The 15481-nt window shown below is 41.7% G+C and overlaps 1 protein-coding gene across 2 annotated transcripts in view; it reads right to left on the reverse strand.

Annotated features, from left to right (window-relative positions):
- Positions 1-15481, reverse strand: part of SVR1 (pseudouridine synthase family protein) — a 246940-nt gene that overhangs the window by 30089 nt on the left and 201370 nt on the right. For both annotated transcript variants that reach the window (XM_089440617.1, XM_089440616.1), the window contains one exon: positions 2129-2184. In XM_089440617.1, coding sequence (XP_089296743.1) covers positions 2129-2184 — 56 coding nt within the window. The remainder of the gene's footprint in view (positions 1-2128; positions 2185-15481) is intronic.

The following is a 15481-nucleotide window of genomic DNA, read 5'->3' on the forward strand; positions in this document are numbered from 1 at the left end:
GAATGTCATCAGGGGCATGATTATTGAGGCTAGTGCTCTGGAATATACTCCTGGATGCTACTCTGAAGACAGACTGCCAAGGGACCATGGGGTCCTGCTGCAAAATCCCCATGCAACATATATGGTAACAAATCCAAGGTAGCATTTTAGAAACATAAGTTGGATTTACCATTTTATTCAAGTCTAAACTTTACTACAAAGATAACATCTTGCATTGGACTTATTATAATCACATTGGAAAGCATTCTCATTTATTATCTTTAACTTCCTAGTTATAATTCAACCCAAGTGTTCATTTCAAGTGCACAACTTATCTTTGGGTTGATTTTATTCCAATTGCAAATCTGAAATTTACACTTTAATCCAATAAATCAGATTTGGTTATTAAACAAGTCAAGTCATTCTTTGGACATAGTCTCTATTTAAACACATTGGAATTTACCTTGAAGCTTCATATATTATTATAAAATTGTGTCTTACTTCAAGTTTGCATCTCTTATGGTTTATCTTTCACTTGAAGCTATCTTGAAAGCATAATTTGAGAACATTTTATGTGTCTTATTTCTTTACCAAATTCATGCTAAAACTGTTGTGTATGTGTTACATTCTTTGCATGATTAGCACCACATGTGATTGATATGTGCCAGGTGCAACATTGGGGTCACACGGGGATTGTGGGGGGGGCAGAGCCCCTGAAAAAGTAAAAGAAAAAGAAATTGTAGTTTTTTGCTTTTGTTTTTGGTGGTTTTCAGCACATGGTTTTCACTTTTATCAATTTCGTGGTGCATGGTGGTTTAACCGTTGGTTTTGTAAATATGGTTAAGGAACTACAGTTATATTCTAATCCAGAGTTAATGGATTGAGGGTTTATGGGTGCTGCAGGGTATACATATTGTATTGTAACATTGTGAAGAGATAATATACTAAAAAATATCTCTGGTTTTCTCGATTCGGGTTTCCAGGGTAAAATATCCATGTTAAATGTGTGTGCCATTGCATTCTGTTTTAAAAAGAATCTGTTTGCAGCAATTAACTGTACAGGGTTAAAACAAACAAAACCCTAAGAATATACATTCAGGCCCTTCTCTTTTACTTGGGTCAATATCTTCTTTCTTACAAATATGGAATCTCTTGCACATCATTAAAATTTAAAATAAATATATAATCCATCTCTTTGAGATTAACATCACATTGTTAAAGAGATTGAGCAAGTGTTCTTCACCAGTAATACCCAAATCTGGAAATTTGCCTTCACTACCCATAATAAACCATATTTTGAGTTTAACCCACTCATTTCCTCACTCATCTAGCATAAGGGTATATGCTTGCTTCATTGAGGTTAAATCTAATTGTGTAAATCATTATATCACCAAGTGTTAAGTCCTTTCTATGTTAACCTAATTGTGTAAATCATTATATCACCAAGTGTTAAGTCCTTTCTATGTTTCATGCTATACGTATGTTGGATTTAATTTTCCATCGTTAAAGTAAATCTTAGGATCTCTTGGTTTAATCACATTAAGTATTTATTCAGGTTCTCATAATAATCATTGTGTAATTGAGGGGTACCCCCTTCGAGCTCTCGAGAGCTGGCCAACAGTGTAGAGGAAGTTGTTTTGAAGTGATAGTGATACAACTCCTATTTGTCACACCAAGGTTGAATACATGGATTGGGCTTCTCCACTTAGATGCTAGTTTAGGTAGTAACAAGCCTCAATATTAATGGATCTTACTTTACCCACCATTGAATCATGCGTGACTTTAGATCAGAACTTTGTATTGTGTCATAACCTCCCTCAAGCCCCTAGCATTCGGCTTGCTCTAATACTACGCAGGTTACCCCACAACAATCCAAATGATTTAAGTCAAATATTCAATGAGATAAGGCATTGTTGACTTGAAAAAGATCAGATAAGTTTGTTTGAGTTTACAAGCACAAATTGATAGACAATGGATTGGAAAAGGGACAGCTTCAAAGTTTAGCCTGACATGCGAATCATAAATAAAATCCAAAAATCAAAAGAATATTCTCATCCTTAGCATCATACTTATAATGAGGTATAATGAGGGATATGAAAAAGAAGATGTTTGGTATCCCTTACAAAAATAAATGGATATAAAGGTTTACCTTAGATCTTGAGGAAGCTTGAAATCACCAATACGCACACGCTTTAATGAATGAAGCTATACGTTTTTGCAACAAAGTTACTAGTTAGTCATAATACTATAAAAGAACTTATCAAAATTTATACAAGAAAACTCGAAGTATCAGATGAATGCTCAAAAATATACTGAAAGAGAAAGACAGAAATAACGTTGAATTTTCTCTTGAAAAAGGAAGAGTAAATTAATATAGTTGCAGAAAGGTGCATTTGATGTAATAGGTGAACAATTCTACAAATTATGTTAATGTGATTACTGAATTTATTTCTTTGAGATATAGCCTACTTTCTTTTTATGTCCGACATAAGTGATTAGGAGTAAAAAATATCAATAGTGAAAGCTATGAATGATTTCAAGCTATTTTGCTCTATTTGAAAAGGTAGCACCTTGATACAATGAAGGAAACCTTTCAAAAAGTGGGGTTCTTATCGTGGCTTTTGCAGTAAGACATTATACATATAGATGATTCCCTTCATACCTGGCATACTCTTTTTTCTCTTTAATGCATTATGATTCTTGCCATGTGGTCAAGATCTGAAACTATATGCATATGTTATTTACCTCAATATTAATGTGAATAAAAATGAGTTCAGTAATAATAATTGGTGAAAATAACCTAGATAAAAAACAACGATTGTTGAATGTTCAATACCATTGAATACACACAAAACATGGACACGATAAAAACAATCATAAGAGAATATGAAGACAGAGCTCTTCATAAGAAATTCTAGGTGCTCAATTCTTATCAGCTCCACTCTCCACAATTGAGGCAAATCTTCATATCAGTCAATGATTGATGATTATGCAACACAGATACACATAGATTCAACTCATGATTAGATACACATATTTTGCCCTAATAAAACTAATTAATTATTGACTTTAAAATGTCACAATATACTTAGCTATGGTGAATCCACTAGAGTATTAAAACCTATCAACCAGAATATATCTTTGAAATCACATGTTGTTCCAGCCCACCTCAGTTAAGTAGTACACATAATATTTTATCACTAAAAACTAAAAACGTAATTCTGTTCACTGTTTTACTTAAATCAAGCTGCGAAGTCTTGCTGCTACTGATGGGGATTTAGTGTTTTTTTGGTGTACTACAAATTACACTAAGGGGGATACTTGTTCTTCATCTGGTTTCGTTTCTTGCATACTGGCTTCATTTTACAGCCACCAGCATGTTTGGAATATTGAAAAAAGGCTGTATCTCCATACCTTTAAGTGACAAACCATTAGGATGAGGTTAAAAGGACTCTTCCCCCTCTCTTTTCCCCATTCATGCATCATTGGCTTGAGCTTGGGGAAGAGAGGAGAAGAGACCAAAGGAGACAGCAGGTTTTTGAGAGTAGATTTGTGACAGGGTGGAGAGAGCAAAGAAGAACTTGGAGGAGTGAAGGAGGAGCTTGGAGGAGATAGCTTCCATCTAACTCAACTGCTCAAGAGCTAAAGAGATAAGTGCAAACCCTAACTCCATCATTTTCTTGTATTTCTTGTTTGTGTTTTTTCCTCTTCTATTACTCTTTCCCATTCTTTCTTCTTCCTCATTTTATTGCAGGTTGTCCATCCTAGCTTTGAGAAAAATGGTGTTCTTTTGGCTTATCATTCCATTTTTTATTTTTTTCGTGGTGTTGGTAGGGGATAGGCATCAAATGGAAGAAATTGAAGAAAAGGATAGTGTTCACACTCATAAGGACCCAATGTATAATGAGGAGGAAAGGCTTCAAAGGGAAAGGGACAAAGACAGAAATGAAATTCAAGGGGGGAAAGTTTCATTGACACCCTTTGTTGGAAATTTAGAAAGGCAGTAAAGATTTTCTTGATCTTGATAATTACTTTTGTTGTTTCTTATTATTATGATTCTTTATATCTTCTTTCTTTCATTGATTAAGCAATTACCAAAAGCAACAACACATAAAACAATGAACACAAGATGTAGGCACATGCCAAGGCAAAACTCCCCTCGAGGGGAAAACCTAGTCAAAGTAATTCTTCCTTTCAATAGTATCTTTTGAGACTCTTCACCCTAGACCAAGACTAGACCTTCTCTCCACACCAAGTCAGCCTCCAGAAGATTGACCTCTTCCCAAAAACTTCGACTATGCAGCAACTTGCAACAGCTAATAGCTTTCGGCAGTAGTCCAACTTGGAAAACTTCGATCTCCCAATCTAGAACATGAAATAGAGAGAGACCACCACCAAAATTTCGATTTTCCTTGACTCAGACTCACCCAAACTCGCATTCACTTCGGCCTACCGGCAATAGACTTTCCCAGCTACTCACTTCACACTTTTGCCCAGCAACAAGATTTTCACACTTCTGCCAAGTAGAGAGAATTCGAACTTGATGACAAGTGATGCTCCAAATGAATTCGATGTCCTTCCTTTGATAGGCTTCTTGTGGGGTCGAATAGGTTCTTAGGCCAACTTGATCTTCCCTTAGGTCGACATGGAGTGGAGGTTCCATAATTCATATTTGACTCAATACTAAACCTTTTTACATGATTCAAAAGCCAAAGAAGGGTCTCTTTAAATGTGCAATGGGGACTTTGACCTAAAACATGGTGACCCGAGCATGAAACCCATGCTTTAATAAGTCACAATAATAATAAAAAAAAATATTTTCTTTATTCTTTTGACAAGTACATTACATGATGACTCAAGTACATTATTGAAGACCGAACATAGTTACATTTTCCAACACTCCCTCTTAACTAGGGAGGTATTCATAATGTACATATACAATGGAAGATCTCAAACTATATGAACCATGAAGAACTTTAGGCACCGCAATGCCATGGACTAGATTCCTGACCAGGGAAATCTATCCAAACAATCATTCAACAGTTTAGGCACCGCAATGCCATGGACTAGATTCCTGACCAGGGCAATCTATCCAAGTAGGACTAAGATGGACTCAAGATTTCAGCCCCTTTAGGTACCATCAGGCTTACTTGCTAACCATAAACCCAAATATCCAGGTGTGTATCCAAAACAGAGCTCAATAATCAACACCACCTTTCCAACTTCGGGATGTTGAAATTTCTAAGTCTAATCGTTAGAAATTTTATCTGTATTCCTCTGGTTTTTTTCTCCTACTTGTTAATTGCAAACAAGTTATTTAAACATATAAACATCGAAATAAACACAATACAGTCTCAACCATATACAAATCAACAGCTGAAAGAAATAGCAAACACAAAAGTGACACCATTATTTTTGGACAACTCGTCCCCGGAAAAACCCAACTTGGGAAAACCGGTGCAACAATTCTTAGGGTTATTTATTATGCAGTATATCCTTGAGTACAATTGGGTGCCAAACTAGCTCACCCGACCGAGAAAAATAACCAACAGTAATACCTCTCTATTCGAAAGCAGATATTCAGAAAATTTGCCCCACAAAACCCTCTCCAGCACAACTAAAGCACTACATTAGCCCTCCTAGCCTTTGAGTCAGCCTCAGAACCCTCTATGTTAGCCCTCTGAGGCACTGCGCAGCCTCTACGGCCTTCTGCGTCACTCCTGCTACCCTCTGCGTGGATGACACAGGCCCTCTGGCCTCTGCGCTGTCTCAGCTAGCCTCTGTGTGGCCTACTCTGGCTTCTACGTCTGCCTCTCTGCCTATGCGCTGGTCTCTCGGCATTATCCTTGCCTCTCTGTCCAGTACTCACTGCCCCTCACTGCAAACTGATCATTGATTCGACTTTCTTAGCAAACCCCGCTCTAGAAAATCGAATGACTGATCACTTTGGTGTGTTCTCCAACTAACCCTCAAGCCTCGTCTTATACTTTTCCTATTGGTCCTTCAACGGCCGAGATAACATCTCTAATCAACGACTAAGATTAGATTTGGCTTGATCCATGTCTTTTGGAACCTTCTAACCCAATTTTATATTAATACCCATTAATATTTTATTTTTCCTAAGTTTAGACTTATGAACTCCATTAAAAATCCTAATTATTTTAATATCTCCCAAAATGTGTAGAATTTGCCCAAACCATTTCTGGGTCTTGGAGATCTCATGCGCTTTAGCCTCTCCACCAATTTTCATGGCTAGAGCACATCCGATGCTACTGCAAATCGACACTCCCTATTAGCGAGGCTATGCTTTAGTAATACTCCACACTAAGCATCACTCTGATTATACGGCATTGGTACTTGTGTTGATGCTAGGTCTCCCCACCCAACATCCTCTGCACCGCTGCATCCTGTACTGTTGCCCATGGCCCTGCCACTGTTGCATCCATACGATAACTCCCTCTACATTCGTGTTGCTGCTGGTCCTTTCTCCCAACGCTGCAACCCTCTGTCATCATGTTGCATCGTGCTACTGCACTGCAACTCAATTACTGAGAAGTAAGTAACTGATCCACCCAACTGCTAACATCCCTGTCAGGCTAGAAACACTCCCGATGCTAAAGCTCTCTCTGTCGCTATCATGTGCAACCTTTACTACCTTTGCGTTGCTGCAACAACTCCCTGCCTCTCGCACTGTTGTAAATCTCTCTGTGCCATCCTGCACTGTTGCAACCCTCTTTGTGCCTCTCGCACTGCTGCAGCCTACTAGCTCTGCGCTGTCGAGGACTACTACACTTTAGCGCTCTCTGTCGCTTCATCTGCATCCGTTTCTACTGACATCTGCAAGTCCTGCTACTCTCTCTTTGGGGCTCCCGTAGCAAGGTATAATCCAAGAGGTTGGGTACCTCAAGGATCCTGCCCCTCATCGCCTGTAGTCTTCCTAACTATAGCTCGATGTCTCCCCACCTCTTCTCTAGAGGTACATGAGCACTCATGGCACAATCGTCATCCTCCTCTACCTCCTTTTCTGCCTTCGCTGGCGCTGCCTTGGAGTTAGACGCCTCTCCCTTATTCTTCTTCCTCGGACACTGGTTCGCATAATGACCCAGTTCCCCACAGTTGAAGCACTTAATCTTGGAGAGGTCCTTTTTCTTCCTCATCTCTTACTTCCCCGCAAATGCCAGAGCTGCATCCTCTTCCTCTTCCTTCTTGACCGAACTCCTTTGCTGCTACTTCCCGTCTTGGATAGCCGTCTGATCTCTTCTTGGTGAAGAGCCACCCAAAATTCTCCCCAATCTGGAAGATTCGCCCTCCCCAGACTGCTTTGGACGAATGTCTCCCACTCCTCGGAGACTGCATTTAGAGCGGTCCTCACCATCAACTCCCGATCCGGTGTGGCCCCTATGGAAGTAAGTTGGTCTCAGATCTCCTTCAACCGACCGAGGAAATGATCTATCTGCTCCCCTTTCTGCATCTGGTATGACCGCAGCTGATTCTCAAGTAACATCTTCCTCTGCACGGAAGTATGTTGGTACAACGTCTTCAAGGTGTCCCACATTTCCTTTGCCGTATCCTTCTCGGCAATATGTTGGACCACATGATCCTTGACCCCATCAAGGATGATGCATTTCGCCTTGGCCATTGCCTCCTCGTACTTCTCATTATCAGTCGGGTCAACTGGGATAGCCATTGTTCTCAAGGCGAAGGCCTTGATGCAATGTCTAAATAGAATAGACAGGATCCTGGCCTTCCAGACCACAAAGTTGGATGCCCTGTCCAGCCTGTCCTGATCCCTCAATCCATTCAGGGCCATCTCTCTGCTCTTCCTTACGACTCCTCCAAGTCTTTACTTCCCTCTGGAAGTTCTCTCTTCGACTCCCTTTGTGTCGCTACTTCCCGTTTGGAAGTTCTCTGCTCGATTTCCCTCCTAGAAATCTGTCTGCCAACCGTCGAGTCGCACCTCTCCGATCTCCTGTGCACCTGCACCACTGATCCAGATTCCTTGGCTAGAAATCCGCCTCGGTAGCGACTCCCTCTACCTTGATTTTGCTCGTTAGGTATTGTTCTGACTCGGCAGTAGCAATACCCCACCAACTTCACTCCCCGCAATCTGTCCACAGCCTCTTATGCCCCAACCACTGAAGGACTGAGCCTCTAGGCTCTGCGCAATCCCGACATTGGCTGAAATGCTCCCCTAGCCAACTGCGTCAACCCTCCTGGTCTCTGCGTGAGCCTTTTCTTCCCTCCTCAGCCTTTGCGTTGACCTCTCTCTAGCCCGAACTAACGACGCAATCCCTCTACATCAACCCTTCTTCTATCGCTTTCTGCAAGGAACAACTTCTGTCACTCGGGACAGTTGTTTTTGCTGCAAATGCTCTGCTTCAGCTAGTGCCTTCAGCTCTCCTATGATCTGCAACCACGCTCTGATACCATGTTGAAATTTCTAAGTCTAACCGTTAGAAATTTTATCTGTATTCTTCTGGTTTATTTCTTCTACTTGTTAATTACAAACAAGTTATTTAAACATATAAACATCGAAATAAACACAATACAGTCTCAACCATCTACAGATCAACAGCTGAAAGAAATGGCAAACACACAAGTGACACTGTTATTTTTGGACAACTCGTCCTCAGGAAAACCCAACATGGGAAAACCAGTGCAGCAATTCTAAGGGTTATTTATTATGTAATATATCATTGAGTACAACTGGGTGCCAAACTGGCTCACCCGACAGAGAAAAATAACTGGCAGTAATACCTCTCTATTTGGAAGCAGATATTCAGAAAATCTTCCCCACGAAACCCTCTCCAGCACAACTGAAGCACTGCGTCAGCCCTCCTGGCCTCTGCGTCAGCCTCAGAACCCTCTGCGTCAGCCCTCTGAGGCACTACGCAACCTCTATGGCCTTCTGCGTCACTCCTACTGCCCTCTGCGTGGATGACACAGGCCCTCTGGCCTTTGCGCTGGCTCAACTAGCCTCTGCGTGGCCTGCTCTGGCTTCTGCGTCTGCCTTTGCATTGGTCTCTCAGCACTATCTCTGCCTCTCTGTCTAGTCCTCGCTGCAAATTGATCACTGATTCGACTTTTCTTAGCAAACCCCGCTCTAGAAAATCGAATGATTGATCTCTGGTGTGTTCTCCAACTGACCGTCAAGCCTCCTCTTATACTTTTCATGTTGGTCCTTCAATGGTCGAGATTACACCTCTAATCAACGACTAAGATTAGATTTGGTTTGATCCATGTCTTTTGGAACCTTCTAACTGATCTGAAAGTGGGGCTCTCAGGATTCTTGTCTAACTTACAAGAACCTCTCCCACTTCCAAAGCTTTAAATTTTCCTAAGTCTATTTGATCAACCAATGCGGAAATAAGAAATGCTTGAAAATATGGGTGTATGCTTGTATTTGCTTTCCGCTGATTATTTACTTTAAAATCTGTTGTTTGTGTTGATATGGAAAGGTACTTAAACTGATATATAAATGCATATAACAGTAGTTAAAAAAGCAGTAAAAACAAACACATAAGACAACAATATAATATGGAGTTCACCCTGATATCTTGGGTTACGTCTCCTTGAGCTCTAATCAACTCGATTAGGCTCTCTGGGATTATGGCAAAAGTTCTTTTACAAGTTCCACACTCAACTCCAATGTTTTACACAGGAACATTGGGCTCAGAACACCATATTATCCCTTGGCTCTTGGAGCTCTTCGGCTTTCCAGCTCTTGCTCTTGCTCTGGCTCTTGGCTCTGACTCTAGCTCTGACTCTTTGGCTCTGGCTCTCAGCTCTCGCTTCTGGCGCTCGCTCTAGCTCTTGGCTCTGGCTGTGGCTCGCGGCTCTCTTCTCTGGCTTCTCTAAGCTCTTTCTCTCGGCCTTTGCATGCCTCTGTGAGTCGCTCGACCTCCAAGCAACTTCAACAACAATATGCTGCTGTCAATTGAGGTATCTGGCTTTTCACTCGACCTCCGAGTGACTCCAAAAACTCTCTGCGCATTCAGCTTTTTCTCGCTATTCGCTCTCCTTTCTTCTTCTGTCTTTTCTCTATCTCTTCTTCTGTCAATCTGTGGCTTTAAGCCATCTTCTTCCTAGTTGTTCATTTCTGCTTTCAGCTCTCTCGTTCCCTGCCTCTGTCCGTTTGACTCCCTTCTTTCGGTTGTTACAGCCACTACATCACACCTCACAGGGAAGTGGCCACCTATTCCGTAACGGATAAGTGTCAGGTTCACCAGAAACACTCAATTGTTTGAAATGGCTGTTATTTCCGTTTACTCCAAGAATGCCCGCGAAACACGAATCTTTGCCAACTCATCGTCCACGTCGGACTTCAAATCTTTATGCGCCGTAGCTTATTTCTCCCTCCAAATCCAGTCTCCCATCGGGTGTAATCTCTGCCATTAGATCTGGGGCCTCCAGATCCTACGGTCATCGCTCTTATCACGCGGTTGACTTGCTCGATCGTTAGCCTGCGATGAGAGCGGTTTTCTCTCTCATCCGCCAGACAAACCCGCTTACCACCCGAAACGCCTCCGATATTCCGTCGTTTTTGGAGCGTGGGACCCGCCTGTCAATTTTCAAGACTTTTCCCACAGTTTTCCAGTTCCCCTTGTGACCGAGCGCTCAAGGCTTTTCCTTCTTGAGGGGTTTTGCCCAGCAATGCGCGATTAGCGCGAAACAGCCTCCGTTTTCTGATCTGAGCTTCCTGACTGCCATTTTTGCGCCATGCACAGTCCCTCATGGGCCAACGGTCATCGTGCTTTGACCGAAGGTCCTCGTTGCTCCATGATGGCTGCAAATTGTCGTTGTTCAGAGGTTATTTCAGATAGGCTTCGACATCCACAAGACTTTAAACTTTGGTATGAGTTCTTTTTTATAGAGTTTGGGTAGCTTTAAGAGAGTTTAAGGATCCAATTCGGATCACGCCTTCCCACTAAAAAAACTTTTGGTCCACCAAAAGACTGATATACTGATCTGAGCAGTAATGAGAGTAACAACACCCTCTTCTTTCAGCCTCCCTACACTTGCCTTTGCATAGTGCCTCTGAACCACAATCTCTAACCACTTCCTTTCTTGGATGGGTTGGTCATCTTGGGAAGAACTGTTTTCCTCCTTGACTTCATGCAAAACTTTTGTTGTGAAGTTTATAGAAGGTAGTTTGAACTTCTTTGCCTTGATCCTTGATCCAAGGTGGCTCAAACGAATGTGAAGTACATCTGCTCCACAAAACTTTCATTTGTACCTGTTTGAAAAGCTGCCAACAACAACTGTTAACAACAACAGGTATATAGACAACAACTGGAGGGACTAACTCCTACTTCAACAAAGAAACATATTTCACATCTCGTGAACCCTTCCTTGTCTTATATCTGCACGCAGGTGATTGACTAGATAACAAGCCAATAAAACATGCCTTTAAAACAAATGACCCTTCAGGTCAAGCATGTAGAAAAAGACCTTTAGGACTCTTTTCCAAAAGATGAAACACTTCATCATTATCTCCATTTTGGAGACTAAGTTAACTTCTCCCAAGCCAACGTTACATGCATCTCATGCTCATGCATGCATTCCATCTTTCAACTTTCATTGAAGTATATTGTACTTTCGAAGCTGAAATGAACACACTGTTGCAGCCATAAAGTGAGTTTCCTACTCAACTTCTTTCTATTTACCATTTTGGTAAGATCCTGCAACTTGCATTTATTCCACAAAGAAATGCAAACAGATGCATCAAAGGATATGCAGTCTTAATTGGATAAGAATTCTAACCATTTCTTACCAATCAGTTTCAAAGGTCCCTCCTTGGTTTGCACATCAGTATCAATATGTGAATCATCCTGAAACACATCAATCATGGAATCTTTATTTCCATCCCTGCCATTTTCTTTTTCCACCTTCTCCTTCAGCTTTGGTGGAAGCAGTGCTGGGTTCAAAGTCCAACACCCTTCAGTAAGATGCCCTTGCTTATGGCAGTAAGTGCAACACATGTGCATCCTTTTGACAACATGATTTGCCTTGTCCTGTGGACCTTTGGTTGCTTGCTTCTTTTCCTTCAAAAGTTTCCTGTATGTGGCCATCCTCTTCCAACATCTAGAAACATAATGGTTATCCAAACCACAAAAGGAACATGCAATTCTTTTTCCATGCTTTACAAAATCAAAAGGAATGTGTTTAGAACTAGATTTATACCTGCCTCTTTCACCTTTATTGCCTTCATGAGGAGGTGAGACAAATGAAGAAGTAGCTCCCTTTGGAACACTATCACTTTCTTCAAGGCTGTCAGAGTTTCCACAACCCTCTGGTTCAAGTATGTGCTTCTGAACACCTGCATCATGCAAATGATGTTTTGAGCTATTGCATTCCTCCTTAATAAAATCCTCACACTTCTGAGGTAGAGGACCTGCAATGAAACTCCTTTTGGGAACTGTTTCAATAGACTTCATGGCAGCTTTGGAACTCTCTCCATAAGACTGTTCATAGCCAAGACCCAAATACGTAGGCCTTTCTTCAACCATTATTGGCTCAACAATACCTTGTGCATGTTTGCCCAATCCTTTTCCTTCATAGCCCATCTTGGACTTTAGCTTGGAACCTATGCCTCCGGTATGTTTTCCAAAAGAACCAATATAAGCATTCTTAGAAGAATTTGAAGACAAACAGGAATGGTTTACCTCTTCTTCAAGCTGATACTTGGCCAAGGCTTCTTTTGCAACAAAGAGTTGTGATTCCAACTCATGCATCCTTTTCAGGTTCATATTTGCAATATGAAGTCGCCTCTCCATTTCCTGCAATTTGTCAGAAAGCAACCGCTTCTCTTCCTCCACAGAATTCAACTGCTCTCTAAGTAGGTTGCTCTTCCTACCATCCTCATACATTTCTCTCACCATATCCATCATGGTGGACAATTCTTGCTTCATATCTTCATCAAAGACTCTTGTGAAGAAAGAAGAATTTGAGGACTCACTTGTAGAATTTGTCATTATGCCAATGAACAAAAGAACTTCAAACAAGATTAATAAAGAGCTTACTCAAGCAACCTTTTGCAACAAACCTCTTGTGCTTCAAGGGTTGCTTTGAGGTCTTTTGGGGATAAGAAGAATGCCTTCAGCCCTTCTTCCTTCTTGTCCTTCCTGGACTGAGCTATCAATAGCTTTCCCTTCACCTCTGCAAACTCAAACAATAGTCAGTCTGCAAACCAAGCATACAATCGATGAGGCAATCAATCCTTGATTGTCCAAACACCTTTCAAACAAGCAATCTTTGCCCTGTCAATCAAGCATTCTGATACAACCTTCTTTGAAGGTGGGGTTAATCAATCTTAAGCTCTAATACCACCTGATCTGAAAATGGGGCTCTCAGGATTCTTGTCTAACTTACAAGAACCTCTCCCACTTCCAAAGCTTTAAATTTTCCCAAGTCTATTTGATCAACCAATGCGGAAATAAGAAATGCTTGAAAATATGGGTGTATGCTTGTATTTGTTTTCAGCTGATTATTTACTTTAAAATTTGTTGTTTGTGCTGATATGGAAGGTACTTAAACTGATATATAAATGCATATAATAGTAGTTAAAGCAGCAGTAAAAACAAACACATAAGACAACAATATAATATGGAGTTCACCCTGATATCTTGGGCTACGTCTCCTTGAGCTCTAATCAACTCGATTAGGCTCTCTGGGATTATGGCAAAAGTTCTTTTACAAGTTCCACACTCAACTCCAATGTTTTACACAGGAACATTAGGCTCAGAACACCATCTTATCCCTTGGCTCTTGGAGCTCTTCGGCTTTCCAGCTCTGGCTCTTGGCTCTGGCTCTGGCTCTTGCTCTGGCTCTTTGGCTCTGGCTCTCAGCTCTCGCTTCTGGCCCTCGCTCTAGCTCTTCGCTCTGGCTGTGGCTCGCGGCTCTCTGCTTTGGCTTCTCTAAGCTCTTTCTCTCAGCCTTTGCATGCCTCTGTAAGTCGCTCGACCTCCAAGCAACTTCAACAACAATATGTTGCTGTCAATTGAGCTCTTTGGCTTTTCACTCGACCTCCAAGTGACTCCAAAGACTCTCTACGCGTTCAGCTTTTTCTCGTTGTTCGCTCTCCTCTCTTCTTTTGTCTTTTCTCTATCTCTTCTTCTGTCAATCTGTGGCTTTAAGCCATTTTCTTCCTGGTTGTTTGTTTCTGCTTTCAACTCTCTCGTTCCCTGCCTCTGTCCGTTTGACTCCCTTCTTTCGACTGTTACAGTCACTACATCACACCTCACAGGGAAGTGGCCACCTATTCCGTAACGGATAAGTGTCAGGTTCACCGGAAACACTTGATCGTTTGAAATGGCCGTTATTTCCGTTTACTCCAAGAATGCCCGCGAAACACAAATCTCTGCCAACTCATCATCCACGTCGGACTTCAAATCTTTATGCGTCATAGCTTATTTCTCCCTCCAAATCCGGTCTCCCATCAGGTGTAATCTCTGCCGTTAGATCTGGGGCCTCCAGATCCTACGGTCATCGCTCTTATCGCGCGGTTGACTTGCTCGATCGTTAGCCTGCGATGAGAGCGGTTTTCTCTCTCATCCGCCGGACACGCGTCATTCAACGTATGGCATCGCTTGGTCCTCTGACAAACCCGCTTACCGCCTGAAACGCCTCCGATATTCCGCCGGTTTTGGAGCGCGGGACCCGCTTGTTAGTTTCAACGCTTTTCCCACAGTTTTCCAGTTCCCCTTGTGACCGAGTGCTCGGGGCTTTTCCTTCTTGAGGGGTTTTGCCCAGCAATGCGCAATTAGTGCAAAACAGCCTCCGTTTTCTGATCTAAGCTTCCCAACTGCCATTTTTGCGCCATGCACAATCCCTCATGGGCCAACGGTCATCGTGCTTTGACCGAAGGTCCTCGTTGCTCCGTGTTGGCTGCAAATTGTCGTTGTTCAGAGGTTATTTCTGATAGGCTTCGACATCCACAAGACTTTAAACTTCGGTATGAGTTTTTTTTATAGAGTTTGGGTAGCTTTAAGAGAGTTTAAGGATCCAATTCGGATCACTAACCCTGTTTTATATTAATACCCATTAATATTTTATTTTTCCTAAGTTTAGACTTAGGAACTCCATTAAAAATATTAATTATTTTAATATCTCCCAAACTGGGTAAAATCTGCCCAAACCATTTCTAGGTCTTGGAGATCTCATGTGCTTTAGCCTCTCCACCAATTTTCATGGCTAGAGCACATCCAATGCTACCCCAAATCAACACGGGACCCAGACATCAGCGCTAGGTGCCAGCCAAATGTTTGCCCAGGAAATGCTTCACTCACAAAGCCTCAACACCCCTTGATCCTCCAGATCAAGAATAACAAATCTCTCCCAATCAAACTGATTGGTAACCAACATGCTATCAGATCCTTCGAGAGATTCACCTGTGCAAACACAACCCCAATCAATAATATACTTTCACATGTACATAATCAAATACAAACCTCCGGGGTCTTACAGACAACAGATGTTGCTTCTCAACTTTCCATAGTAGGAC

This window comes from Pinus tabuliformis, chromosome 9, assembly GCF_031772625.1.
Source record: "Pinus tabuliformis cultivar Carrire ecotype Pingquan chromosome 9, CPIR1, whole genome shotgun sequence".
NCBI classification, from domain to species: Eukaryota; Viridiplantae; Streptophyta; class Pinopsida; order Pinales; family Pinaceae; genus Pinus; species Pinus tabuliformis.